General features: G+C 46.1%; 2 protein-coding genes and 2 long non-coding RNA genes across 16 annotated transcripts; 1 reads left to right on the top strand and 3 right to left on the bottom strand.

Moving 5' to 3' along the window:
- Window positions 1–1057: 1057 nt before the first annotated feature.
- Window positions 1058–3917, bottom strand: LOC121592707 (trafficking protein particle complex subunit 3-like). Of its 2 annotated transcripts, none has more exons than XM_041914419.1 (2): window positions 3529–3737; window positions 1058–1555 (listed from the first exon to the last, which is right to left on the bottom strand). In XM_041914419.1, the coding sequence occupies exons 1-2, from the start codon at window positions 3565–3567 to the stop codon at window positions 1058–1060; spliced, it is 537 nt and encodes a 178-aa protein (XP_041770353.1). In that variant the 5' UTR covers window positions 3568–3737. The 2 variants fall into 2 exon arrangements, with proteins under 2 accessions (XP_041770353.1, XP_041770352.1); XM_041914418.1 differs by lacking the exon at window positions 1058–1555 and adding an exon at window positions 1720–3259 and having other exon boundaries at window positions 3529–3917.
- LOC121592694 (hyccin) lies at window positions 1493–26668 on the top strand. 11 transcript variants are annotated; one of them, XM_041914399.1, is made up of 8 exons: window positions 1493–1576; window positions 9743–10240; window positions 10328–10588; window positions 10660–11182; window positions 11259–11375; window positions 17007–17687; window positions 20749–21234; window positions 21328–26668. In XM_041914399.1, exons 2-8 carry the CDS (start codon window positions 10091–10093, stop codon window positions 21651–21653), a joined length of 2544 nt encoding a protein of 847 aa, XP_041770333.1. In that variant the 5' UTR covers window positions 1493–1576; window positions 9743–10090; the 3' UTR covers window positions 21654–26668. The 11 variants fall into 11 exon arrangements, with proteins under 11 accessions (XP_041770333.1, XP_041770322.1, XP_041770332.1 ...); XM_041914388.1 differs by lacking the exons at window positions 1493–1576; window positions 17007–17687 and adding an exon at window positions 3972–4319 and having other exon boundaries at window positions 20752–21234; XM_041914398.1 differs by lacking the exons at window positions 1493–1576; window positions 17007–17687 and adding an exon at window positions 3994–4053 and having other exon boundaries at window positions 20752–21234.
- LOC121592731 lies at window positions 6087–7653 on the bottom strand. The gene is made up of 3 exons (XR_006004695.1): window positions 7134–7653; window positions 6718–7034; window positions 6087–6111 (listed from the first exon to the last, which is right to left on the bottom strand). It is a non-coding gene; the product is annotated as an uncharacterized LOC121592731 (long non-coding RNA).
- LOC121592730 lies at window positions 12782–18511 on the bottom strand. 2 transcript variants are annotated; one of them, XR_006004694.1, is made up of 4 exons: window positions 17933–18511; window positions 17373–17731; window positions 14974–15113; window positions 12782–14835 (listed from the first exon to the last, which is right to left on the bottom strand). It is a non-coding gene; the product is annotated as an uncharacterized LOC121592730 (long non-coding RNA). The 2 variants fall into 2 exon arrangements; XR_006004693.1 differs by lacking the exon at window positions 12782–14835 and having other exon boundaries at window positions 14913–15113.

Raw genomic sequence — 26668 nt, 5'->3', positions numbered from 1 at the left:
ATCGCTACGTAACGTAACTGTAATCATTCTAGTTTCCAAACGTACTATAACGGTACCGTAATACCGTAATTTACGTAATAATGCTTTCTCCAAACAAGCAAGCAACGAACGCCTGATAGATTTCGCATTTGATTCATCGACTGTGGGTGCAATCTGAGAAAAAGGGAAGTGTTACTGTTACGGTTTGTTTATTGCTGTTCCTATCTGTTAAACGCTACGTTAGTATTTTAGACTTACTGCTGTCCTATTCCTTGTGGATTTCTGCTGACGTACCTATTCTGTGTAACTATTTCTATCCACTACTGCACTACCTTGCTATTGCATTCTTTTTATTAGTGCCAAATATGAACGCGAAACAATACCAAAAACAAGAAAAGTGCAATCAATTGTTTGCAGGAAGGAGTATAGGAAGTTAAGGGCAAGATTAGCCACTAGTTTGTTGAGTTTGATTAAATTTATATTGATCTTTTTATCTTTATTTCGACAAGCAGGTAGATGTTTGTATTGTATTGTTCGCTAAGCTTATTGACTTTATTGTGTTAGTACAGATGTTTCCTTTTTCTTTTCTTTATTGTGAGTACATATCGCAGGACGAAGAATGTGGTGTGATGTAAGGAGAAGGCCGATATTTAATTATAATTATAATTTAAAATGCTTTTTTTATGATTATTATTACCTAGTCAGTTTGTTGCTGTAAAGACACGTGAAGCACGTGCCACGTTTTTAACAACCAGAGCAGTGCAATCAAGCAACCAAAGCAAAAATGCCAAGGAAACGACAGCGAACAAATAAAGGCCGCGTGTGGTGCACTAAAGCACACAAGCCAGTACACAGCACCAACTCATTACGAAATAGAGATCAAACAGGATGTGTTTTAAACAATTGTACGAAGCATTTCTTTTTAGCTTTCTTTCCGAAGCGTTGAAAACTGAAACACCGCCACCGTTTGGGATTCGTGTGGTTTTTATTTTCTTAACAGAGAATATCAAGTGAATTTAGAACGCGCAGCATAACCGCACGGAATGCGATGAAAAAACGTCTTTCCGCTCGAAAATTATTAATCTTCCCCTGCCGGTACCGCATCCTCCAGCCGTCGAACAAACTTCACCCGTATCTCCGTCGTTGCATCGCCCTTCAGCTGGTCCTGGCTGAACCAACACTGCACTTCGAGCTGCACCATCTCCAGAGCCCCCCGGATGCAGCCACAAAGGATCGAGCTGTACCGTAGCTGCTGATAGTCGGCCGGCAGCTCCACAAACTCGGTCAGTGGGTTCGTGTCGAAGATGAGCGAAAATTCGTCCGCCGAAGCGGCCCAGTTCGAGATGGTCGGCTGCACGTTCAGGTACATCCGGAAGGCGAGCTGTATTTTGTCGGCCGTTTCGCGCATATCCAAACACCGGCCGGAGCCGGTGCGCGACAGAAAGTCCTCGATCAACCGCATGCCCATGTTGAAGCCGATTCGATCGAGCTGCTTGTTCACGTCATCGACATTCTCGAAGTCACGCAGCATCTGGGACACGAGCGCCCCGTACGTCAGGGTGAGCAGCTCCGAGTTCTGCAAACGCGAACAGAGCAGGTGAGTCGTGAGTGAAAAGATGCAAGGAAAGGAAAGGAAAGAGGGTAATGATGGAAAGGAGTTCCGAAAACAAACCACAGCGCCGCACCGCTCCGGCCCACGGGGAAAGCCAGCAGACCGAGAAAGAAGAAAGGTGCTTTCGAGTGAACTATGTTATCGTGTTTTTATTGCATTTTACGATTCGTTCGTAGCACTTAAACCCTACTCCTAGATCCTACTTATACATTATTCTATAATTCCGTAGGAGAGAATTTGGATCGCCGAAATCTCATTAATGGCCTGTCGCGTTGCATCTCCCGACCCTTACTTCGAGTGAAACCGTCCGCCTTCACCCCGGACCCGGTTCATCGCGTGTCGGTGCCGCGACTCGTGCAGGTACTTTGGTCGCTGCTTCGGTATCTTGCCCATCGCCTCCAGCTTGGCCCGCGCCTGTCGGCGCTTCAGTATGCGCTTGTACTGTTTCGCATTTACGTACAGGGGTTCTTGCTCCATTTCCAGCCCGGAGCCGCTGCCGCCGCCGCCCGATGTCGTTGCCAGCACCGTACATTCGGGCGGTGTTACTATGGCTGGACTGTTGACCACTGCCGTTGGTCCAGTATTACTGCTGTTGCTACTCGGGAGGTTCGCCACACCGATACCGATCTGCTGCTGGGAAGGTTGGCCAATCGTAACGGTCGTCACGGGACCGCTCAGTGGGAGCTGTTGGGGCTGCGAAACCGGCACCACGGTAGCGGTGGGCGTTAGTGTGACCGGCCCCGTTACGATGTTCTGAAATGCGCTTGCATCGAGCGTTGTGGCCGTTTGCAGATGGTGCTGCTGCTGCTGTAGATGCTGCTGATGATGGTGATGCTGTGGAATGGCCTGCGTGACGGTGGGAATCTGTGTGAAGGTGATCGGGCCACCCTGCAGGCTGGATATGTTGCCATAGGTCGGTACGGTGCCCGCGGTACCTAGCGTTTGGGTTGCCGGCAGCTGCACGATCGGTAGATTCACGCTCTGGTAGGCCGTTTCGGGCGTGGGCAGCGCTTGGTAGAGTAGCGTTTGCCCGTCCAGCGTGTACTGCACGAATTGTTGCTGCTGCGGTGCTGCCTGCAGGGTGGCGCCGGGATGTGGCCCCTGCGCTAGGGCCAACGTCTGCTGCGGGAGCGCACCGATCGGTATGACCTGTATGGCGGGAGTGCCTCCAGTGAGTTGCTGCTGTAGACTCTGCATAAACAGTTGCTGCGAGTTTTGGTCGGGCATGACTTGGCTGAGCTGTACCAGCTGTAGGCCTCCCGTGCCCTGTCCGGTTGCTGTGGTGGCTCCGGTCAGGTCGGAGAATGTGATTCCACCCAGCGTGTTGGCTGTCGCTGTGTTATTCATCGTTATCATAGTTTGCTACGAGCTGTGCTGTAACTTATTCCTCGCTGATAGATGCACCGTAAACCGCCGCCGTACTGCTCATCGACTCGTTGTCGTCGTTTAGTCAAACGCGTCTTTGAGTACAATGCCTAGGCCGCGATAGGGAAACACGTTTCGCAAGTGCAACAAAAACGGCTAAACATTGAACAACCCCACACACAGTGCACACTTTTTCGGTCGTCGTTACACGCGGTACGAGGAATGACGAGACGACGCTACCCGACGGATACGCAACACACAAAACGCCTATGCTTTACACCCGGGGGGATTCACAACTCCTCACTGAGGAAAGAAAAACAGAAAGACGAAGATAAGGCGGTTTCAGAAATCAGAGAACGAAGATGTTTGGAAAGGGGGCAGAATAGTTTGTTTTCGGAACTCGTAAAAACGGGTTTGCAGCAGAAGAAAAATGCAATCGGAAGGGGGGCGTAGGATTATTGATAGAGCTAGTAGGTATGGATGACGATGCGGCCTGGATTGTACACACACGGAGGAGTTCACGGGGTTTGCTTTTTTGCTGCTATCCGGCAGGCCTGGTGTCAAACGCTTACCACTTTTTTCGTGTCGAGGCGTGTGCTTTGGCGAGACATCTTCCGGTTGATGGTGTTATTCTAGCGAAATGCCGATTTTTCCCCTCTGAAAATCGCGAATTTTCGATAGCACTATCAGCGATGGAAAAACAAGAATTTGCTTGTGTTTTCCCCCCCGTGTATGACAGCGTCAACACAAGCGTCCGCTTGACAAGTTTGGCTTGACACAGTGTGCGCTCCAGTGGTCTAACGTTTTAAAATGCAAATGATTTTTGGTGCAGGAAATTTTCAGGAACAAAAAAACATTTCCGAATGGAAAAAGGTCGTAAAACGATGAAAATTAAAAGCAATTCAATTGTGCCCCATGAGATAATTTTTAGCAACACGACCCGGCCCCAAATTTACAAATGTTTGCTCTTTCGAGGATTTCTGCTCACAACTGTCACGTTTCATGCCCAGCGGCCAGCAAACATTGCGCCGCACAGTGTGCGGGCCCAAGAAAAATGCACCAAGAATTGACGGGGAAAGCAAGGAAACAAGCAAGTGGTTCGATTTTTCGCTAATAATCCCCTTCTCGTTGCGCGGTGTGTGGTTTTTATTGTAGCAGGGCGGACGTGTTCCCGGCCAAGTTTCACCCGTGCCAGTATCGAAGTGTTGTACGGGTTCCACACGCAACGGTGCGCACCGTGTGTGTGTGTACTGTGTGTCGGGGAGTGGAAAAAGCCCAACTCCGTCAGTACCGTCGGTCGCGCTGTCCTGTGATCTGGCGATGCCTCTTGCTTGACCACGGAAGGAGGAGGCGTTTTTGGAAGGTAATTCGGTGTGCCTTAGACCTGTGTGGTGGGAGGAGGTGGGGTGCGTATGTGAATGTGGCGTGGCGCAACGTGTTGTGTGCCCAACAGCAGTGTGGAAAGCGCCGTGTGTGGTGGCTCAAGTTCCGATGCATCACCGTGTACTGATGATAAGCGGGCTGTGTGTTGTGAAGGTGTCCGCCCTAGTTAATGTGTGTGATTGTGACACGGTGTGCATGTGAGAGGGCAAGGTGTATCCTTCCCACGGTCGAGGAAGGTAGAGTGAAGTAGTTGGTGGCCACATCCTTGAAGCGAGCGAATCAGCACCCGAAGTGTTACGTCAAAATCACGTTCACAACTTCCCTGACGAGTTGAGGGTGAAGTTTTCCACCCCAACTGGCCAACCCGGGAACCCGTCGTCTGCTGATTGTTGTGAAGTGAACGAACCGTTTTTGAGGCGACGACGGGAACGACGAGACCGTGTTGGCGTGTTGTTTCGCGTGACAGAGAGGTCGAGTGAGGCAGGGAAATCGAATGATATCATCAACAGTCCGCGTTCGTCATCGTCAGCGCAAAGTTTACTTTGATGTGTGAAGAATTGAGCCCGTGAATTGTGTGTGTTGGTGAAAAGCGACCCCCGACAGCCACGTTGTTTTAAAGCATTTTCCCAAGTGTACGCGAAAACCCATGTTTTCCCCGTAATTGGTAGGCAGTGGTAGGAGAATCATAGGCCACCTTTCTTGTACGAAAGATAAACTGTGTGTGTGTGTGTGTGTGTGTGCAGCAAAGCTTAACAGCATCGTTAACGTTCTCATTTGCAGCACGACAAGCAGGCTGATAAGGAGATGGCAAGTACTTGGCTGATAAAGAGAGCTCCGTCAAGATGAAGACGACCCAGCTGATTTATTCTCCATTAATGCCGCGCACGCCTCTAAGTGGCCTTGAAATGCGTGGGTAGAACAGCAGCCACCTCCCACCGACCGACCCGTGGTGCTAACGCCGAGAGAACCTTGACCCCAATCAATCGATGCACGAATGCAAAACCGGGGTGGCACTGGGGGGGGGGGGGGGGGGAGTACATTTGGGGCCAGTTATTATCGCATTCGCGTCGTCCCGCCTAAGTCTCTAGGCGTCCAATGGACACTCCCATGCGGTAAAGGTCACCTTTTGCTTCCTGGAGCGTTCCTTTTCCCCAGCTTTTTGCTGGTGGGTGGACGAGACCTGTCCATTTCCTTGCGAGGGCCACGCGGAGAGACGATGGAAGAAATTGTATCCAATTTTGCATATCGATTCGATTAAGTAACAACTAAATTCCACCCGTGGGAGGTGTTTTGTTTCCCTCTCCGTTTCCCCTGTGAGTTTTTTTCTTTCGATAGTGGGAAAAAAGCTTCCGATTAATTAGCTTGATACTGAATTGATTTGAAGAATTTTACTATTAGGCTCGTTTTGAACATGTTTCCCAGAAGAGCTTGGTAATTGTTTTAAGGAAAGCAGATTCATTTCTGATGAACAGGCATAACGAAAAACCTTGTATTTGGGGCAATTGGGCTTTTCTGGCGAATCCAATGTTAAATCGACGGATTAGCTACTTCCAAATTCAATACCGTGCTTAAGTAAAGGTTAAGGTACATGATATGATGTGATGTGGTTTGGTTTGATCGCTTATCTTTTGCATGGTTGGTTTTCGTTTGTTTGATTGCTTATCTGTTTCACCACGTTCTGGGCAAACTTAGCCGAACGGATAGGAATTTGTGGAGACCCTTTCGATGGAGAGACAAATTCCAACTGCTTTGCACTATATATTCTTCTTCTCCTTAGTGGCGAATACAGACAGAAAAGAAAAAAAATGGTATTTTTATTTGAAATTTAGCATACTTTTCGGGTGTTATGGAGTGTTCACATTCAGTTGAACAATGAGTCGCACAAATGCTCGGGCGGTTCGGTTGATAAGACATTCCATAGCTTAGGGTATGTAATTGTTCATCCTTATCGTGTGTTTACGGGGCTAATAACAGTCATTGCCACAGTCATTTTGTGGCAAAACATGTGTTCGACGCACCGTTTTGTAATGATGTGTTCGTAATTACTATTTGAATCAAAAACAGATACCTAGTTGGAATTTGTTCTGTGAAGCTATAATAGATTTTCCAATTCGCATCAATAAAAAATTCCCCTGGCAGGAAAAAAAAGGAAATTTCAAAATCAATTGGATCGGTCTGCTATTTTTGGCACCATTTCAAACAGACGGACAGTTGAGCCTGGTTGAAACTTCCTAGTCCCTGATGCTTCTTGTCATGCATCCACCCTATAGTATGGTTCTTGTAAAATACTTATCCCCAATCCAACGCACCTGCCCATTTGGTACGTTCGACACGAAATTGAAACTGATGGATATAAAATAATAAAAAGAAAACGGTACCTTTTGGATGGTTTGCACATTCCGTTGACAATAATCAACGCTCTCAACCCGGAAAGGGGAAAGGCAGTGATGGTTTAATTGGATCAACGCGGTATAATTAAGTATCAAAAGTCGACCGAGTGTTGTGGCACCCCGTTGACATCTCGACACTGATGGGACTGCAAGAGCGGGTGGGTACAGGTACAGGTACAAACGGGTGGTAAAATGGTCGTACAGCGCTGGCGTAATTGCCTGGAGCTCTTCCGGGATTTTACGCTCATTTTAGTTTTAATGGAACTCTTTCCGAAGCAAGGCAAGCTGTTAGCGATGTCCGAAACCTGTAGGGAAATATGTATGCCCGGGTTAAAAGACATTTTTTGTCGCTTACCTTAATAACAGCCCACAGCCGTGGAACTTTTGTGTGGTGACCACTTTACATGGAGAGGTTTTGTTGTTGTTGTTGTGTTGAATGGCATCTATTGCAGCAGGCCACGATGCACGCTACAGCCACCATCACCATCATCATCAGCAAGTACTACACCTGTTGGCATGCTCTCTTGTCATCGTACTCATCGCTAATGCATGTGGGGGTGATGTGCCCCTATCTTTTCTCCGACCCCGGTTGATATGGTTGATGGTAGACGACAACAGGCCTCCAGTACTCGATACTTCAGTTGACCCGGATTTTTTCGTTGTAACCCCCCCATCAACTCCATCCCAGAATGACTTTATCGTCTAACTGCCACTATCGTCGGGCGCTTAATGCGTTACGTAAAGGTTCGCGTAAAGACAACCGTCGCTTGATGATGACGCCTGTGTGCTGTGTAGTTGCTGCTGCTGCTGATGGTTAATTATGGTGGATGGGCGAACGAGCACAGCGGCAAACTTATGCATTTGCCTGCTTGTCGCGAGACCGCGAGATTCATTGCTAGTAGGAAAAGTGTGACGTAAATGTCATTATTGAAGTTGGCCAAACGATGATCGGAAAGCTTCGCAAAGGCTGTGTGGACTACTAGATATGTTTTACTGGTCGTACTGACGTTTGTGTTTTAACAAAATCTCAAAAGTTGGTGTGACTACTGGCAGGGTGTTTATGTTAGTTTTAAGCACTACGCTTACACAAAGCATGTTGGGCGTGCAAAGTTTTCCCCCATCGTCGTCGTCATCGTCCTCGCCAGCAACAATGCCAGGAAAAGAAAGTTCTGTGTTAAGTGCAATACAGCGGGTGTTGTTTCCCTGTTTTCACAGTGTGCTTTGTTGCTTGCTTGTTTGTTTTCCAGTTCCTTTCTCCGTGTTCTTAATCCAAGAAGCCACGGTGCTGGAGTACGTTAGAACAATGTTGCGGGTTCTTGGTCACGGTGCAATTGGACCGCCACCAACTGTGTCTGTGTGGTTGCCGTGGGGTTGGTGGCGGCACTCGTGGGAAAGTAATAATTGGGTGTTTTGTTTCGTAGCGTAGTCTCCGGTTTTGGGCACGAGCTGATGGCGAAAGATAAATGTTCGGCTGAGGATAAACTTTGCCCCGGTTAACGTTTCTCCCAACCCTGGTGGAGGTTGGTTGGTGGAGGATGGTCGTCTAACGATGTCCCGAGGGTTAGTTTTGGTTGGGTTCATTCGGTTTGAAATTGAGCTGAGCTGTTGTTGAAGCAAAGTTTTATTGCAAAAGAGCTGAGTTTTGCTGTTTTCCATCATCATAATCAGTTAGTTTTAGTTAGAGTTTGAGGCTGGAATATTAAGCGACCCCAGACGGTATGTAAATTGGGGTGGGTATAATTTAGTGTGATGTATTAATTACTGTATGGTTATAAACATGAATTTAGGAGGAATTAAGGCAGACACCTATTAATGATGTGTATCTATTTCCCAGCATGATCAATACTTGGTGATAGGATGAAGAAAGGCTCCTGAAACAACCCTCCATGCATGGCCAAATCTCATTTCGCAACGATTGATTATGACACTCCGAATCAGTTTTCGTCAATCAACTGCTCGGAAGTACTCTACTCGGCAGTGTTTCACTTCGTCACTTTCCAGAACTTTGGCCTACCTCCCTATCCTCTGGGAAAACGCAGCCCCCAGACACGCTCGCATGCAACATCATCCATAAAAATGTTGCTTGGTTGGGAAGAAAAGCAACTCGGCGGACTGTCTGTCCATTAAAGGAAGGAAAGTGCTGGAAAGGCAGCCCGACCACTGTTGCTTCTGCCGAAGAGGGAGTCCTCCATAATGGGTGTCTGTCCATTCGCGTAAAAGCCCATCTTTACGGACTGAAAGATTGAGCTCGATAAGTGGATTGAAATCGATTTCTGATAAAATACTGTATCCATGCTCTCTTCCATGCACCGGGACCGGGTAGCTCTTCTCGCGTTGGGTAGCTCATAAATTTTCACCATCCTTTCCAGATGGACCAGCCAGCTTAATAGAGAGCCACGGCTTGACCCGAGCGGGAAGTTTCGCGTGAAGGATTCGCCCACGGTCCAGTGCTATGTGCTGCTTTACATCCTTCGTTTCACGAAGGAAAAGAAGCAGTAAAAAGCACAATAAAACAACGCTAATAGCCAGGGAAGGATTGAGCCACTCTCGCGTATCGCACAGCACGTTTGCAAGTTTATAGAGACGATTGCAGGTTGTACAAAGTCCCGCAAGAAAACTCTTATCGTAAAACGTGCCGATAGATGCTGGAAGGCAAATGGTAAAACATCGTCCGGAACCAGGGACGTTGGAAGTGTTGTTGGGCTGGATGGTTGGACGGAATGCACGGGTTAATAGCTTTACTACCTCGTCTTTCCTGTCGGGCGAATAGTAGCAGCAGCGAGAAAGTGATTTGCTTGAAATTGGCTACAGTTTAGAGTAATTCGTGGTAAAGATACGCGATTAAACAATCCAGTTAGTCTGTTGTTGGAGCGAATTGATTTGCCATATATTTGCACAAACAAGTTTTTTTTAACAAGATCTTTTGACAGTTGTTTCGTTGAATATGAGGACGATATATGTCGCTCCGAGCTTCTTGCACTCATACTATATCATTCGCCCATTTCTCTTACAGTGTAAATACTATTCACGCTATGATTTACGGCAGTGAACTGTTCGAGATCATCTAAGACGCAACAATATAAGCAGTAGTGTTGAAAAAAAAGCTGTGATAGAATAAAACGGGATCTTATTGTTTGCTGGAAGCAGCGTTTTGCACGTGTGACGTTGGCGTCGATCCCGTTTGACGCACGGATTGCTTCCGGATGTGCCGCAATACGAGAACGTAGCACGTGAGCCGTCAGCCGGATCTATTCGGTAGAGCAAACAGAGCTTTGCAGAGCTGTCCTGTGCAGGTGGCCCGCAGGAATCGAGACGAGTTCCTTATAGTGTGCGGCGAAAGCGACGCTAGAAGAAACGGGCGATGGCAGAAGCGATCATAGCCGATTGGATCTCCGACTACAGCTCGCTGCAGGAATCGGAACTGCGAACGTTCGCCGCCCAGCACGAGAATGACTTCGAAATCTCCAAGGCACTCTACACCATCCTGAACGAGCGGACGAAGTATAAGGACGTAAGTAGGAAAATGGTTGCGCCACTCTGCATATGAAGATCGGTATGAAGCTAATGAAGTGTGTTTCGTTTCGTTCGGAATTTCCAGCTTATTCATCCCATCTGCAATCAGCTGTGCAATTTCTATCGCTCCAATGAGGCCGAACTGCGCCGCTTCACGTTGCAGTTTGTGCCAATGCTGATCTATCTGTATTTAAACTCGGTAGCACTGGGCGACAAGAAGGGCTGTCGATCGATCGAAACGCTACTGATCTGCATTTACAATATTGAGGTCAGCTCGGATGACGGCAGTCCAAAGGTGGTGTCATTTCGAATGCCTGTCCTCGCGCAGACATCCGTCTATCATGAGGTAAGCATACGAACTTCCAGTTGCAAATACCGTCAGCAACTTACAATACAATCGTCTCGCTCTTCTTACAGGAGAAAAGTCTACAGCCAAGCGATTTACGGCGGTGGGAAGAGAACAGCAATAAGGACATCAACTGGGGTCCGCTACCCTCGATTGAATCGATCAACGCGCAGAACCGGCTCAAGGTGATGACGGCCCTGCTGTTTACGTACAACCAGCAGCTCAATCAGATCCACAAACCGGCCCTCTACCATCTGTGCAAAACGACCTCGCTGCTGGTGAACCAAGGCTTTCCGAAGCTGCCGGGCGGCCACATGCACCGCTCGTCGTACGGCAATGATCCGATCTCACCCCAGCAGCCGATGGCGATGGCAGCGCCGTCGCACGTCGTCCGGCCACCGCCCCGGATCGCCGTGAACTCGCAGTTTCTGGTGGAGCTGGCGCATGCCAACTACTTCGCCATGTTTAACGAGTTTGCGTCGGCCGCGATCGAGGCGGTGACGGATCTGCACAGTCGCGCGTGCTACGAAATGCTTCCCGAGGTGATACTGGTGACGAATGCGATACGCAACTCGTTGCATGCGAATCCTTCCGGTAGGTTCAAACGTAAATGATGGGTGGAAATTGTATGTGTAACCTGGTATCGCTCCTTTTATCCCTTTCTCACCAGGTCAACCCAGTGACGGTCCGATGGGTATTAGTGTTGCACTGACGCCTGCCACGACCACGGTGACGGTCTCGAAATCGATGATTACGAACGCTTCCTTCCGGACGAAGAAGCTACCAGGTAGGTGGTTCGGTGTCCCGGTCCATTCTGGTGATCACCGCTTGTACGCCAATCAGATATCCCATCCGTCAAACTTCATCCTATGTGGCTCTTCATCACACCCGTGTTTCCGCCCGTTACGGCAGTGGCCTCATGGTGGAGCCGGGGCGCGTTTGTACGAGTGACGATTTGGGGTACAATTGATGATGTACTTTTCAAAGGGAAAAAGGGGTGTTTGGAGGAAATTTGTTGGAGCCAGCCCATTTCGAATCGTCACTCTACATCCATTAGTCTTTCACCCAAACGCCGCCGAAGATGTACCCTGAATTCATATTCCTTTCTGTCTTGTCCATACCTCTAACTACCGTGCAGCAGCGCGCAGCCTACGTTCAGTGCCGTTTCCTTTCTCGTTCGCTTTGGCAAGGGAACGGCCCCGTTTTTACCCGATCGCTTTTACCGCTTTTTCGTTGTTCAATGTGTTGTTCTTTGCAAAATTGTTTGCTGTTTTCCTTTTCTGTTGAATTTTTAAAATGAAATTTCGTTCCATTCCTACATTCCGTACCCTCTAGCCTTGCTCCTCTCATGCATTTCATCGGTAAAGTAAACAAAGCATACGTTTCCTTACCTTAATTCGCTTTCCTTTCGGTTCGTTTTGGAACGGTGGAACGGAATTAGTTGTTGTTTAATGAAATTAACATTAGTTTGCAGAATTGGCAGAAACTGTGTTCTCCTATAATTAAATGGTTATTAATTTCCATTCCCCATGGTTATCGCTTGGTTGCCGGTTTTTAATGTTCCTCGTAACAGCTGGTGTAACATCATGGTCCTTTCGGTGGTTGTTTCTATAATCGGAAAGCTATCCACAACCTAAAATTGATAGGCAAATTGATTTACAATAAATTAATTTGCGTGTGTCTTTTATGTGTGGCTACAAAACACAAGCGTAACGCTAAAAAGTTTCGAGTTTCCTTTTCCCCTCGGGATGACGGGCCAATCAGTGGGGAATGAGCTTGACAGAAGAAAAGTCGACAATTAGCTTAATGCTTCTCTCTTTCTATGTCCATCAAAGGATCAGTGTCGATGTCTCAAATCAACGTAATCAGACCGACCGCAATGTGATGCCGACTGTCAACTGTGCGCTTTTGGTTCGGCATGAAGCAACCGGTTAACGACGGATCCCCCAGAAGAGAAAGGGTCCGTCTTTCACCCACCCCGCATGTGTAGGTGGTGTTGGCTTCTAGAACGATGTAGCTAATTTGCTTTGCGCTCGTGCCTCGCGCTCGCTCGCCTGGATCGTCTCTCAATCACTCCGTTTGAGCGAGTAAGTGTGTGGGCAGGAAAAGGCGAATCGTTACACACCCGATCCTCGTTGCCGCCGGCTCACTTTCCGTTCGGTATGCTGGGCGGTGGGAGAAGATTGTCTTTCGCTTGTTTGTTTTTTTTTACCAAGCACGCACAAGATTTGTTGCGCTGGGACCGAGATTCGGTATCGCAATCGACATGCGGCTGGTTCCCTTTTTCTCCCGCTAGCGCCCGCATTCGTACGCGATGAGGCATCTCATCGTCCCACATTATCATTGTGCCACGTTGATGCGTTTCTGCGAAACGGAAGTGGAATGGGAAACGATAAGGAGTATCGAACGAACAACAACAAAACAAAAAAGCGGAAGAATTGAACCAGTTTCTTCTTGCACAGCACGCCAGGGTAACAGATAAACCATCACCACGCTCGCCCCGTGGCTCGTGCCGTGGCTCGGGGTGGTAATTATTGGCTAAAATGGTAGAAACACATAACATCAGTTGTTTGAGACAACGCGACCTTAAACGAATGGTGTGTGGGAGCGTCTGGGATGATACTGCTTTGCGGGTGGGTGTACTTTATTCGCAAATCGGTTGCGTTTGTTTGTTTGTTTGATGCTTTGCCATTTTTGCTGCCTTCTGGTAAAGTAAAACCGGTGTGCTCTTTTGACGTGATACGCAATGTAATGTACCTTATTTTGTGGTTTCGTTATTGTCATTTGAACGTATCCCACGTTTTGTGATTTCATTAAATGGCGGCATGTTTCTTTCTCTCATTTTCGTTCCATTGTTAGAAGAGAATTTTGTGCCCCACGCAACGATAAAGGTGTACGAACTGGAGCAAGCGCGTTTGTTGGTGGAAAGCATCCTTCTCCAGCTAGTGAATGACTCCTGCCAATCGGTTCTGCCAAATGAACGTTCGAAAATGCGAACCAAACTACGAAAAGTTCGATGGTTGGATTCGTTCCTTAGCGATCGTCTCGATCGTTAAGTTTTTACCCCCGATCCTCTTTTGAAAGCAGATAATTTTCTTTGCTCAAGTGAGGCTAAATAAATTTCCAGTAAAATGTTCTGTTCACTTTCTCCACACACACTCACACACTCGGACAGTTCGGACCACATCCACACGGTTAGGAACTGTAGGGATCTAGAAACGAACTCATCATGCTCCTGTTGTTGGCGGGACTTCCGTCATTGGCAAAGCGAAGCTTCGAAGGCTAACAGAACCTCGTCCGAGCTGCTGTAACAGGACGCGACGCTGCCATAGGTGCTGATAGAGAGTGGCACGAAAAAAAGAGGAATGTAAGTTTTGCGGCTAATAACTGAATGTTGTTTTCATGTCACCGGTGTTTCGGTGTGCTTTACAATTCCCCCTCCACCAAACGACCGGTATTGATGCGGGCCCTTGTCATTTTCAAAAAAAGTTTTAAATCTCCCTTCGATGTTTCTGTCCCTCAAACTGTCTGTTCTATGTGTGTGTGTGCGTGTGTTGCGAAATCACATTATATTCCTGCTGGAACCATTAATTCCCACTGTATCTATCATATCCTGATGTGTTTCTTGATGTGAATTAGAGCTGCTTTGGGCTTGCTGTGCATGCTAAGGACCACCCTCTCTGTTGTCCTTCCTGACGATGTGTTTCAGTGTGTATAGATCTACGCCTGTCTGTGTGTAAAATGTTTCCTTTACGGTTGACATACAGTTGACTTGAACAGTTCCACACCACACCACCAATCATTAATTACTAAGACATTCAGGTTTGAGGACAAGGCTTTGTTTTGAAATTTGAGCTGAGCCGTTTGGACCATGTAACTTGAGTTCTGTTTCGATGTAGTGGTATGTCTTTCGAAGCAGTAACAATAGCACGAAACGGGTGAAAGGCCACCCCGGAAGAACCATTCCTTCCATATTAATTAGCTTGTCAGACATGGCAGAAAGTCGGTTCAGCCCTGTTTGTTTGCCCATTGTAAATCGGCTTTAAAGGATCGCTCCGACGTTTCCAAAAATTAGCTTTGGCTAGACGGTTTTTGGGTGAGTTACACCGGTTTCTATTGTTAGGTTAGTCCTTTTTGCTGTGAGCCGGCGAGCTCCATTGTCGATACCCCGGTCGCTGGAGTCGGGTCTGGTGGTGAATTCGGTGACATATTTTCTTATTATTACTGGAAAAGGCGGCCCAATGGAGCTAGAAAGAATGGTATTTAATAATTAACAATACACCATAACACAATCAAAAGCACATGAACTCCTTGCACATGGTTCTTAAAGTAGAGGGACAGAAGTTTAAAGAAGGCACAGGAAATTTGTTATACAAATTGCATACTTGCCAATTGGATAACTAAGCACAGTAAAACGCCTTAAGTTATGCAATGTTCCTTGCAAATCCTTGCAAATGTGCATCACGCGGACATCAACAAATTGCCCAATAGATTTTCCCGTGGGTTGGTCCGAGTAAGTTTCGCTCTGAAAAGATGATTGAAAAGCAAAAACAATCTGTTTTATTTAATGTCGCAGTGATAGTATTTTTATCCTGTCTCGCGTGGCTCTCAGAACAAGCTTATGCATTTATTTACCGCTTTGCATAACGTGCATAACTACGCCTACCAAACTGCCGTGCCTATACATTCTTGGGATGCTTGGTGCCTTGTCCACCGGTTGATTGTTTAAAATATAGCACGAGGAAAATACTGTGGACAATTAAAATCCGTATCCGAGATGAGTTGAACATAAATCGATAGCATCATCACATCATTTCTCTCGCTCTCTCTCTTTCGTTAGAGGAAAAGAGGAATTGGAGCATTATCTGGCTCACATGTCATGTCATGGCATGCTGGCAAACGTGATCCAGCCTCTACGTCCTTTCCGCTTGTTTTGAAGCGTGGTGAATGATTACGCAAAGAAAAAAGACGCAGCCGGAGGCATGTGGGTGGAGAGGATGCTGCCCAGTGATCATTAACAGAGGTGTACAAACGTAAAACGGTACAGTATTTCCGCACACTTGGCTCGTTATCGGCCGTAGGCTGGAGGGAAGGGAAACCCACAAGCACATGCTGCGCAAGAGAAAGTGTAACAGTTGTTGAATAATCGACAAACCTTCGGATTGTGGTTTTCGTTGAGTCCACGGGACTGTATTCTTCCTTTCTGAATGAGGTTCCACCCGTGCCCAGGCGGCCAGAGAGGATTTTTCTAATAGTTGAGCTCTGGCACGAAGGCGTTAGTTTGTGAAAAATGTATGACCGTGGAGCTGACCATCCTGCTTGCGGCAGCGGATGTGTTACACAAGTATCCCTGCAAATAGAACTGGCTGGCTGGACGGAAGTGGGATGCCTTTGCGGGTGACTTTATTCGTCACAAAGGAACTGTGCATGACAGCTCAGAGAGACGAGCAAACGATTGCTTTTGGGTAGTTAGTTTGTGTCTCATGGTTGTGTTCAGTTTCATTGCGTTCATTTTAAATTATGTTTTGTTTATCTTACTTTGAACTACATCCCCCTCATTGCGAACATTATGTCTCAAACATCATCATCCTCGCATACAACAGCTTGCGAATGTTGGCAGCGAATGTTTTACTAGAGAAAGCTTCCGCAACTTCTTCTTCCTTGCTTCGTTACAAGAATGAAATTGCATGTAAAACGATCCAGAAGACAGATCGTTTAAACTCTGAAAAAGAAATGATAACCTTTGTAAAACTAATAAAACCTCCACGACGTCTGATAATCCTTCTCGTCTTCAAAGGCATTATCTTACTATTTTTATCGCTTGCTTTTGTTAATAATTTCTACATTATTTCCTATAAAATCCCGTTATTTTGAAGTTAGTTTTTCAAGCTTTTAACAAGCTTTATGTCTAACCTGTTTTAAAATGAAGGAAATTTTCCCTTAAACCTGTTGCTTTTGACTGACTTTCGCTGTATGTATTTTGAATAAAACTTGGCTACGGTTTTCCTTATCCTTCTCGCACACTCTCTCCCTGTCTTGCTCTATCTTGTACTTAACTTCACTCTTGCGTTCTCACGCAAAGTTGGTTAATGCACTGCCCAGATTCGCCCATCCTCAGGTTTGCTTTTGAGCTGAGCGGTTCTGCGTTGTGGACTATTTTCGGCTGTCTCGCAGAAACCGCGACTGATACTGGTTGAATGTAACCGAGATATCATATTTTCTTTTCTTCTTTTCCTCTAATTTTCCTTCTTATTCTCTTCTCTCTGTTCGAACTCGTGAACGAAACCCAAAAACCTATCTTTCTCTCCCGATCGAACCTTGTGTATCGAAAATCGCAATTTGTGGTACGAATTTCCAATTGGTGCTCATCACGCGGGGTTTTTGCTGTGGCTGTTGCTGGTGACACGACGGTCTACAGACGATCTGGAGGTGGAGTTTGTGAATGCGCTGCAGTCAACGCAACAGGAAATGATGAGCAAGCTGGCGATGATTGACGCCGACGTAGGAAACGACGCAGGAGGCGCTGGAACGGCAGTTGGCAGCGCTGGTGGTGGTGGTGGTGGCATAGCAACAGGCACGCAAATTGCAGTTAATATTGGACCGGATGGTACCGTCGATCCTGACACAAACAGTCCACGGACCGAACCGAAAAAGAAGGAATCATCCCGAAAATGGAAGAACTGGGGCTGGAAAACGAATGCTCCGACCGGTGCGGCAACGAATGCTAATGGAACCGGTGCCGGTGGTACGAAGCAGACCAGCATCGAGGAGGAGGCAGACTCACCGAAACGGTCCGGAGGCTCCACACGTCACTCAAGTCCGGCCGATTCACCCAAGCACAAGCTGCTGCTGGGAACGGGCAAGGTGGAGGACGTGAATTCGAACGCCAGCGTCTCGCCGGCATCGCTGAGACGCAAGAAGTTCCTGTCGAGCAAGAACCAATCACCGGTAAATCGATCGGAGGCACGGGCCAGTGCCGGTGCCCGGTTGTACGAGGAGTTCGAGAGCAGCTTGCAGGACTCGGACTCGGACGAGCTGGCAGCGCTGATAGTGAATGGGCGGCCGGCTACGATTCATCTCATACAACCGTCCACCATTCCTGGACTGTACTAAGGACACGGGGACCACCGACACCGAATCTCGCTAGCGCCGAAACGTGAACATTACATGATACAGAGAGAGAGAGAGAGAGAGAGAGAGAGAGAGAGAGAGAGAGAGAGAGAGAGAGAGAGAGAGAGAGAGAGAGAGCTTATGATGAGGGGCCACAACCACAATTGAACCACTGCTATGATGAACGCGACGTACGCGCTACTGGAGCTGGCAGCTAGCCTTGCCTACTATTACCTGCAATCGTAGTTAGCTAATAATCGAACTTAACGCTTTAAGACAACAGCCATAGCAACCGCCAATCCCACAGAATGCCACCGATGCCACAGAAACAACGCCGTTTGCCACAAAGTGCCGCCGATCAGCCAGAGCTAGAACGACATCATCTCTCCTGTAACGAAACAGCTGGAAACAGGCAAGCCAATGACGACTACTTCTACCTTCTTCCAACAATCTTCTGCTTCTGCTGCAAACCACTGCTCCGTATGTGTGTGTGTGCGTGCGTGTGTGTGTGTGTGAGCGTGTGCCTCTTTTCTGCTCTTTTGCCAATTGAGTGTTTGGTTTTTGTCACTTTTTCTCTTTTCTTTTCTGCTTTACACTGCAGTTGCCGTGTTATTTTTCTTATTGTTTTTAATTGATCCAATTGGATCATATCTATTTGAAAGGGCGTTTTACCACAATCGGTTCGTGTAGTTTGTAATGCTTATTTTATTCACACACGCGGGAAAGCGTTTAAACTACACCTCTCCTTTGTATGTGTGCCAAAATCAATTGCTTATGTATTGTACGTATCACTGCGAACTGTTGCACCCGGACGTCGGCCTACTGCTGTAACAAGTGATGGAAGGACATCAGACATGCACTTACCTCTACTGCACCGTATAAACGCGTGTTCCCACAGTCTCGGAAAAGAGTCACCTTTTTGACTGCATAAAGCACAGAGCTTAGTTAAAGTGCACCAAAGTGTGTGAGTGTGTGCGTGTGGCACTTGTTCACGCAACCATCACCATCAGCCTCTTATGATTTGAATATTGCCATATTCCTCATCTGTTCGATTTTGTCGCTTTTGGAACATCAAATTCTGCTTAAGATTATTGCTCTCATGTTGATTTTATCCACCGACATGTGCCGTTATTGCCACACTGCCTCTGCTCAGATCGCTTCCAGCACACATGCATCACGTCACGTGTGTGGTTTCCCTACTTTACATACCACATTGCGCCTGTTGCGCATACCATACTCTCCCCCATCCTCATGGCGCGAATCGCGCCAATACTGAGCATTATTCGGTTCTGGCAAAACACGGTTTATATTGTCAATATTTGGTACCGCCAAAAGCACAGCCAAAGAGCAAAGGGGGACGAGAAAGTCGCGAGGAACCACTTTTTGCAGTCGTGTGATTTGTTGATGCGTTATAAATATCGTCTCCTGTGTTTTTGTGTTTTGTTGTTATTCCTGGTTCAGAACATCAAACGATTTTATTTCTCGATAAATCTTATTTTGTTGTCCTCTTTTTCTCTCCTCTTTGTCCAACGTGACTTTCGTTTGTGTGCGTGTGTATGTATATGGTAAAATATTTGTATTTTTAAATCACATTTATGTTGTTGCCACTGCTGCTGTATTGTTTCGTTTTGTGAAATATTGTTTCTTACATTCTTTTGTACGTATTTCACAATTTGTGCCACAACACGCAACCGCTACGAATGGGTAGGTGTGGGTGGGTGTCGTTTTGAGGTATATTTTTAACAAATAACGTGCCCAACTTTTTACACCGCACGATTTACCCTGGGCGAGCTTTTTGTTCACGTGGCTTTATTGTGTGTGCACTAGAGGGAGATGCGATTAATCATCTGGGTTTACCATTTTTTTAGTTCATTCGATTCTACAATTCAGTTATCTCTGTAACTAGTTACACGTTGATTTAAGCAACTATTTATTTTCTTTTATTTCAGTAACGTAGTTCAGTAACGGTCAGTTATGGGAATGTAACTAGTTACATAGCGTTACTTTTTGTTAAATCCCATCGCTCTCCGCGTGCTCCTCTGATGAACGGTTGTCCCCATAGCGTGTGTTGCCCCTGCAAGTAGGCAATGCGCCTACCTTATATCAATGCCCTTACACTCTTTGGTATTACACTAGATATTACTTATTTTACACTCTTTGCTATTTATTAGAATGTTTTTTAATACTACGCATATTAAATAGGGATATTCAATTTTATTTGTATGATGCTTTCAAACTCACCTTCTATTAAAATAATGCAACAATATGGTCAATTACGATGGGAGAGGGTACACATGCAGAAACGAAACGATTGATTACACGGCCCCACATTGCACAAACTCTATAAAACTGTGTGGCTCTGTTGATGAGTTTGGTGCTATGCGCAACGGACTTCTACGAACTGCAAGCCTCTGCTAGGTCTGTTAGGCTGGAGGCTCATGGCTCATGAAATGTCCCTCTGACCTATCTCACAGCTGCCAACGACGGACGGAGTTCGTCGAAGTATTTAATTGAAACATAAAGAATAGCTTAAGAAAGATAACATAAAATGAAAGGCAAACAAATCGTCAAGTTATGCAGCATCATCGTCCAGGATGATGATGATATTCTGTACGGTTCTTGTTGTGTTTATCATCCGTTTCATAAAGCAATTCCTCTGCTCTCGCACTTCTGTGGAGCCCACGATTTACTTTCTTCTCCACGCTTCGGCATCTCAGTGTATCGCTCCACTGCACGATAAGTAATCGTTTAGTGTCCTTTGCTCACTGGATTTCGTGGAAGTATGTTTCCAACTCGCATTTTCTTCTCCCTTTCGTCTCCCTTCTGCCCCAGACTCTCCCTCTCTCTCTCTCTTCCATGTTACACGGATGGGTCTCACACGAGATCCGTACGTGTGCAGGTTGGGTACGACAAAGTTTAATTAATTTTCCGACGCTGGTTTTACTTTACTCCTTGTAATTCACACGCTGCGCGCTCGACGATGACGCTGCCGACGATAATTCTCCTGCCCGACCTTTGCTTCGATCGACCCCCGGTTTTTCCCGGGCTTGCAGACGATATTCCAATACAGGGGCCAACGAAGGAGGAGAACGGTGCGCCCGGACACCAGCATCTGACCAGCATCAATGAAGATTGCGAGAGCGGGCTACCGTCGACGGACGGCAGCACGAAGGGTACAATTGCTGGGGCAGGCACTGGGTCGTCCACAGCGAGCGGCACCCCGGGCAAACCGAAGGACTCCAAAACGCATAAGGTGCTGGGTGGATTCAAGAAGCTGAAGCCGGAAAAGGACAAGGACAAGGAGAAGGACAAAGACAAGGAGAAGGATAAGGATAGGGATAAGGAGGGCGGCAGCGGCACAACGCTGCCCGTGGTGCTCGTTTCCACCGGTTCCGGGGGCGGTGTGACGCTTCCGGTGAATAGTAGTGGTGCGGCAGCAGCCACCGGCATCAGCGTCGGCGGCACGTCGCTGGTCGAGGAAGCGAAGGCGCTAATGTCATCGGCGAAGAAGATCAACTCGAAGGAGAAATTAAGTGGTAAGTTATGTGCTGCCAACCCCAAGGGGCGGGTTAGAAATCTGACCCTGTGTGATGGTGTGCAATGTGCATTATTCCGCTTTCTAATTGCAGCATCCGGCGGTGGAGGCCAGCCCGCAACCGTTGTCGTCCTCTCGAACGGAAGCATCCTGATGGGATCGGGTCCGGCCTGCGGTACGGCGAACGGCGACAGTGTGGACGGGACGATCGTAACGAGCACGGCCAACGGTGGAATCGGCGGCAAGCAGTCACTCGATATTGGGGAATCGTTCGATTCTGGCAGTGAGTTGCTGCAGCAGCAGCAACAGCAGCTGCACGCCTCAACCACGATCAACAACAGCAGCAATGGAGGCAACACGATAAAAACCACCGTGCTGGATATGAAGAACCACGGCAGTATACAAGTTAGTCAAGTTTAGATTGTCGTCCATTCGTTTGTTCGGGCCTACCGCTAGGATACCTGTCTTTTTCCCCCTCCTAGTTTTGTGGGTAAGGGGAGAAATGCGTTGAGTGTGTGTTGAGTAAGCTATATTTTTAAAAGAAATATTTGTCCTTTCCTTTAACTCATTTCCTTTCAATTGTCATGAAGCACTCCGCACGTACACACAGTATTGCAGTCCTACCAGTGGGACATTCTTTAACGCTCACACACACACACTCTCCCACATGTCCCTTCATGACCTGTTTTCCCTCCGCGTACACGGTCCTTTTAGAGAAAGGTGCGAACATGTTAAACTGGCTAGCCACCGTCGGGGGGTCGTCGGTGATTATAGATAGTGTACGTATATGTTGTGGTGCGATTTTGTTACTATATATACCAAATAAGTGCGGTTGAACGGGCAGTGGGAGATAGTGGAACTGCCACTAGGGTCCATAGTGTGTTATAATTTGTGTGTTACAGTTGGAAGTATTTTCTTTGCCGTTTTTTTTGTTTGTACAGATCATAGTTTTTCTTTTCGAGCCTGAATTACTATATGTTTATCCTTATCGGTCTAATATTACTAATGTGATAGTCAGCTTTTGTTGTATTTTATATTCGCTTTAAATATCATTCTCTCCATTTAATCGTTATTTTGTTTCACTTCTAATCTTTCAATCTCCCCGTATGCCCCACGCAGTCTTGTCTTAAGATAATTTTGATAACAGCAACGCATCTCTTGTTAATGATGGGGTCTTCCAAAGAATTTTTCATTCCACGCAAGCTTTTCCCGCATAATACCCCTTCACCCTTTCAATTGGCGAATATCTAAAGCCGCGTTATACGAGCGAGAGGAGGGAAAACAACGATCACGATAGAAATTCCATTTTTATGTCGTTTCTCCTAACCGGTGTATGTAAAGTGTCTCGTAGTTTTTGTTGTTGTTGTTGTTTCCATTCATTCCCTCTGCCTCACTTGGCTCGTCGTCATTAGCGAATCATCTATTTTCGCCGAGTGCCATAACCACCGTGTTGCTGTACCATCGCCAACGCGCCCACACGAATCTGGTTGGGTAAATATGCACTCCCACACACACACTCACCAAAAATGAGGGAAACGGCTGCGTTCCGAAGCGCGCGTGTATATCCTTGCGGCAGGCTAAAACGCTGCAAAGCAAACAAACCAAACACTCGCACACACCAGGTTAGAAAAAAAACAACACCAACCCATCTTTCCATACTCTAAACGGCCTATAACGACGAGAGCAGCGTGTCGGACGGTGAGGAACTGGGTTAAAGCATTCATTGGGAAATTTCGGGGTGCATAAATGAATCAGTTTGTAGAGAGGGTGGTATAAGCACCATCATTTGATTAGCATCGGTTTTATCAGCTATGGCTTATGCTCACTCTTATTGGCGCTAAACGTAGCGTAGAGATATCCCCCAGCGCTGTGCCACCCTAATTTTAGATGTCCTTTTTTCACACGCTTTTGCAAGCTGCTGGTGTGCGAAAGGAAATCGAAAATTACCTTTAAATGACTGTAGGCTTGTGTTTGCGTAAAGCTTGTGCCTGTATACTTGTATTGATGTACAGGGTTTTCCAGGAGTTCTCATAGCTGTGGGACACTTTATTGACTCCTTCTTGCGTTAAATGAACTTAATCTAGCGGGAATTGGACCCTACAGCACCCTTGTTGAACAAATCTAATAGGAATTTCCAAGGAACCTGTCTAAAAAGGATAGCATAGAGTCCAATTTCCATCATATGAGGTTCACTTCTCATAAGAAAGTGTCAAAGAAGTGTCCCACAACTATGAGAGAACCCTGAAAAACCCTGTATTGATTTAGATTTGTGAAATCGGACTGACTGGCGTGTTGAGCATATTAATTGAGCGTTTTCTGTTCGATCTATTCCCAACGGTGCGCTTTGGCTCATTCAAACTCTGCAATCGACAGCAGCTGTGGAGGATCTAGGGAGTGCAGTGGAGGGAAGAAACCGCAAATCACTACACCCAGCATCACTACAACTCTGGGGGGGAGAAAGAGTGAATTTGAAACGATTTTTTTTTGTTTTGCTGTGTTCTGTTACCCTTACTCTTTCTCTATCATCCGTGTGTAGGAGTCACCAATTACCGTCATCGCCATTTGATTGATATGCACCATAATAGGCAGTCTTGTCGACCGTTGGTGTTTAGACGAGCAATTAGCCGTAAAGTTTTGCGTTTTGATAAGGAAAGCAAGAAGAAAGCCTGCAAATGAATTGGTTCTGTTAGTGGGATGAAGAAAAAAAATGGAAAATGTCGTTCCTAATGTAGTCATTATACTTTTTCCCATCGAAACTTACCCTCGATTGCTTTTTGTGGGGCTGTTTTTCTTTCTTTTTCGTTTGAGCGAGAGAACCCGCGTTAGAGAAATGTTACATTTCTTCCATACATACGAATTGAATGTGCCAACAAAGTGTCCAATCTTATGTGTCTGTGTGTGTGTGTGTGTGTGTTGAAGGCGTGTTGTGCGAGAGACGGATTTCGATGGTTTTCTGTTTTGGAGTGTGCACACTTCCGGGGACATTTCCTTTTTTATCCCCCCCGGTCGCTCACAATCTCTGCGACCTATTTCCTTTTCCCGAAACGAGTTCTGCAATCCACCACCTTCCACTCTTCTCCTTCCCCTTTTCTTCTAATTCAATGAAAGTAAACAAAATGGGAAGGCAGGAAGGCCGACTTGTTCATTTCTTGTTCTATTATTTATCCACACAAGAAAAAGGCTCTCGAGATTATTGGGAGAGAGAGAGAGAGAGGGAGCAAACGAATGAAACGAGGTCGTATTTGCAAATGAGGCAAAGCGAAATGAGGTCGTTTGAGATTTGTTTAGCCGAATTTGGTTCCGAATGGCGCAAATATACTGAAGCAATACTAGAAGTGTACTACCACTGCACACAATGCGTCCGCCTTGCCTGCTTCCTGGACGGTTTGTAAGGGAAGATTTTCTCCATTACCATGGAAACCCGTCTGCGAATGATTTCAAAGGATGCTGGCGTTTAGGGTTTGTTATTAATTGTTGTTATTTATCTTACTGTTTCTCTCTCTATCTCTATCTCTCTCTCCTTTTATCTCTCTCTCTCCCTCCCTTTATCTCTATCTCTCTCTCACTTTCGCCTGTTTGTTGTTACTTCCTCCTTGACGGTACAACATTAATCCAACACTTATCACACACACTCACTTACCCCATCGTTGTGTGCAGAGCGAGAAGAAGAAGAAGAAGAAGAAAAACGTCAACAAAAAAGCAATAGTTAAAGTAAACTAACAAAACAAAACGCTTAGAGTTAGGAGTGTTTTTTTTTTTCTTCAGCTTGTGTTGGTGCAATGCTTCATTATCGTTTCGGTGGATTAGGTTGGATTGTTGCGGTAAGGATCGTTCTTACCATCAAATTGTGATTTAAAGCTTATGTGTGTAGCAGGGAAAAAGGGGTTGTTTAATCTTTACTTTACAATAGTGTACATTCATTAAAGGAAACACCAACACTTTCAAAACTTCGAACAAATAATCAACCGTACATGAATTAGTTAGAACTATGGACACAAAACACACACACACATTCGATGAAGCAAATGGAGCTATGTATAATAGACTTGTGATGGAGAACGGAATGTCTGTTGTGCATGATATTATATAACACGTTAGGAATTTGTTTCACGATCAATCGAAAGCTTATGAAGCGATTAGCCCATATACTGGCAGACACATATCATTTGGCACACGTTGTTGTATCGTTTTTTTTTTTTGTTTTGTTCTTTTCACCGGCTTGTTCAGGAAGGATCTAATCTTTCGTCTGTTGTTAACAATGCAATACCATTTGTTTGCTACCACACAAGTTATCCATTGTTATGTCCTTCATTCTCTGAGCGTTCTTGTCGTTTCTGCTACGAAATGGTAATAATTTAAAAAAAAACAATATATGAACGAGAACATTAATACAAAAGAAGCACACACACACATTTATCGGAAGTCGAAAAACAGAGAAGCTGTATGAACACAATTCGACAACATCTTCCCTCCCCGTATATAAAACACAGAGAAGGAAGCGTTCGTTAGCGCCAAAAGCGTTTAGATTTCATTGTCGGTGTACATACTTACGTAGTAAACGAATTCAGCGTTTAGTCATTCAACAGAGTGGAGGAAGCAAAGACCTCCTGCCGTCGATGAGGGCTGTTGTAAAGTTCGTGGTGTTTTAGGTAGCATAGAATTGCATTACTTCATCATCATGTGCGTTTTTTGTGTTTTTTTTTTTCTCTCGAAAATCGCACGCACGCCACCGCTGTGTGCGGCGATTACAATGTTCGTTCGCTCTCCAGTCAGATTGTTGATGAAACGTTCACAGAGACTATACATATACATATATACAACAAACAAAACAAAACAAAAGAAAACCTTATATATATACAAAAATCTGAAGCAAAACACACGTATATATATATACATCAAGATATTTAAAGAAATCAATTTGTCAGTGTAATTTATCTCGAAAAACCCATACGCAAAACAGAACGATATTATACGCGATCAATGAACAAAACAAACCAAGAGAAAAATAAAGGAAACGTAAGGACTTGAGCGGAGAGCAAGGACAAGCACCCTACACAGAGACAAGCGTAATGGGGCAGCAAAAATCGCGTGCGTGGCATACTGTGGTGAAATCGGGCCGATGCTGTTGGTCTGGTAGGCCGTCAGCAAAGCAGCCGTTGCTGTGGGCAACGGTGGTGGTAGACGACTAATTCAAATGGCTATATTAGGAAGTGGCAGGGATTCAGTAGTGGCGTGTTTAGAATTATTTGGGGATTACAGCAGCAACAAAACAAGCGTATAATGCCGGGAAAAGTTATAGGTGCAACACGTGAGCGGGCGGGCGGGCGGGCTGGGAATGCAATGTGGAACAGTGAAGCATGAAGAAGAAAACAACACGAAAAACAAATCTACTCTGTACAGAAGAGGAAAATATATGATATCGTTACAACCAAAAA

The sequence above is a fragment of the Anopheles merus genome, chromosome 2L, assembly GCF_017562075.2.
Source record: "Anopheles merus strain MAF chromosome 2L, AmerM5.1, whole genome shotgun sequence".
NCBI classification, from domain to species: Eukaryota; Metazoa; Arthropoda; class Insecta; order Diptera; family Culicidae; genus Anopheles; species Anopheles merus.
Note: the sequence above shows the minus strand (reverse complement) of the source record. Positions and strands in the feature narration are given on the sequence as shown.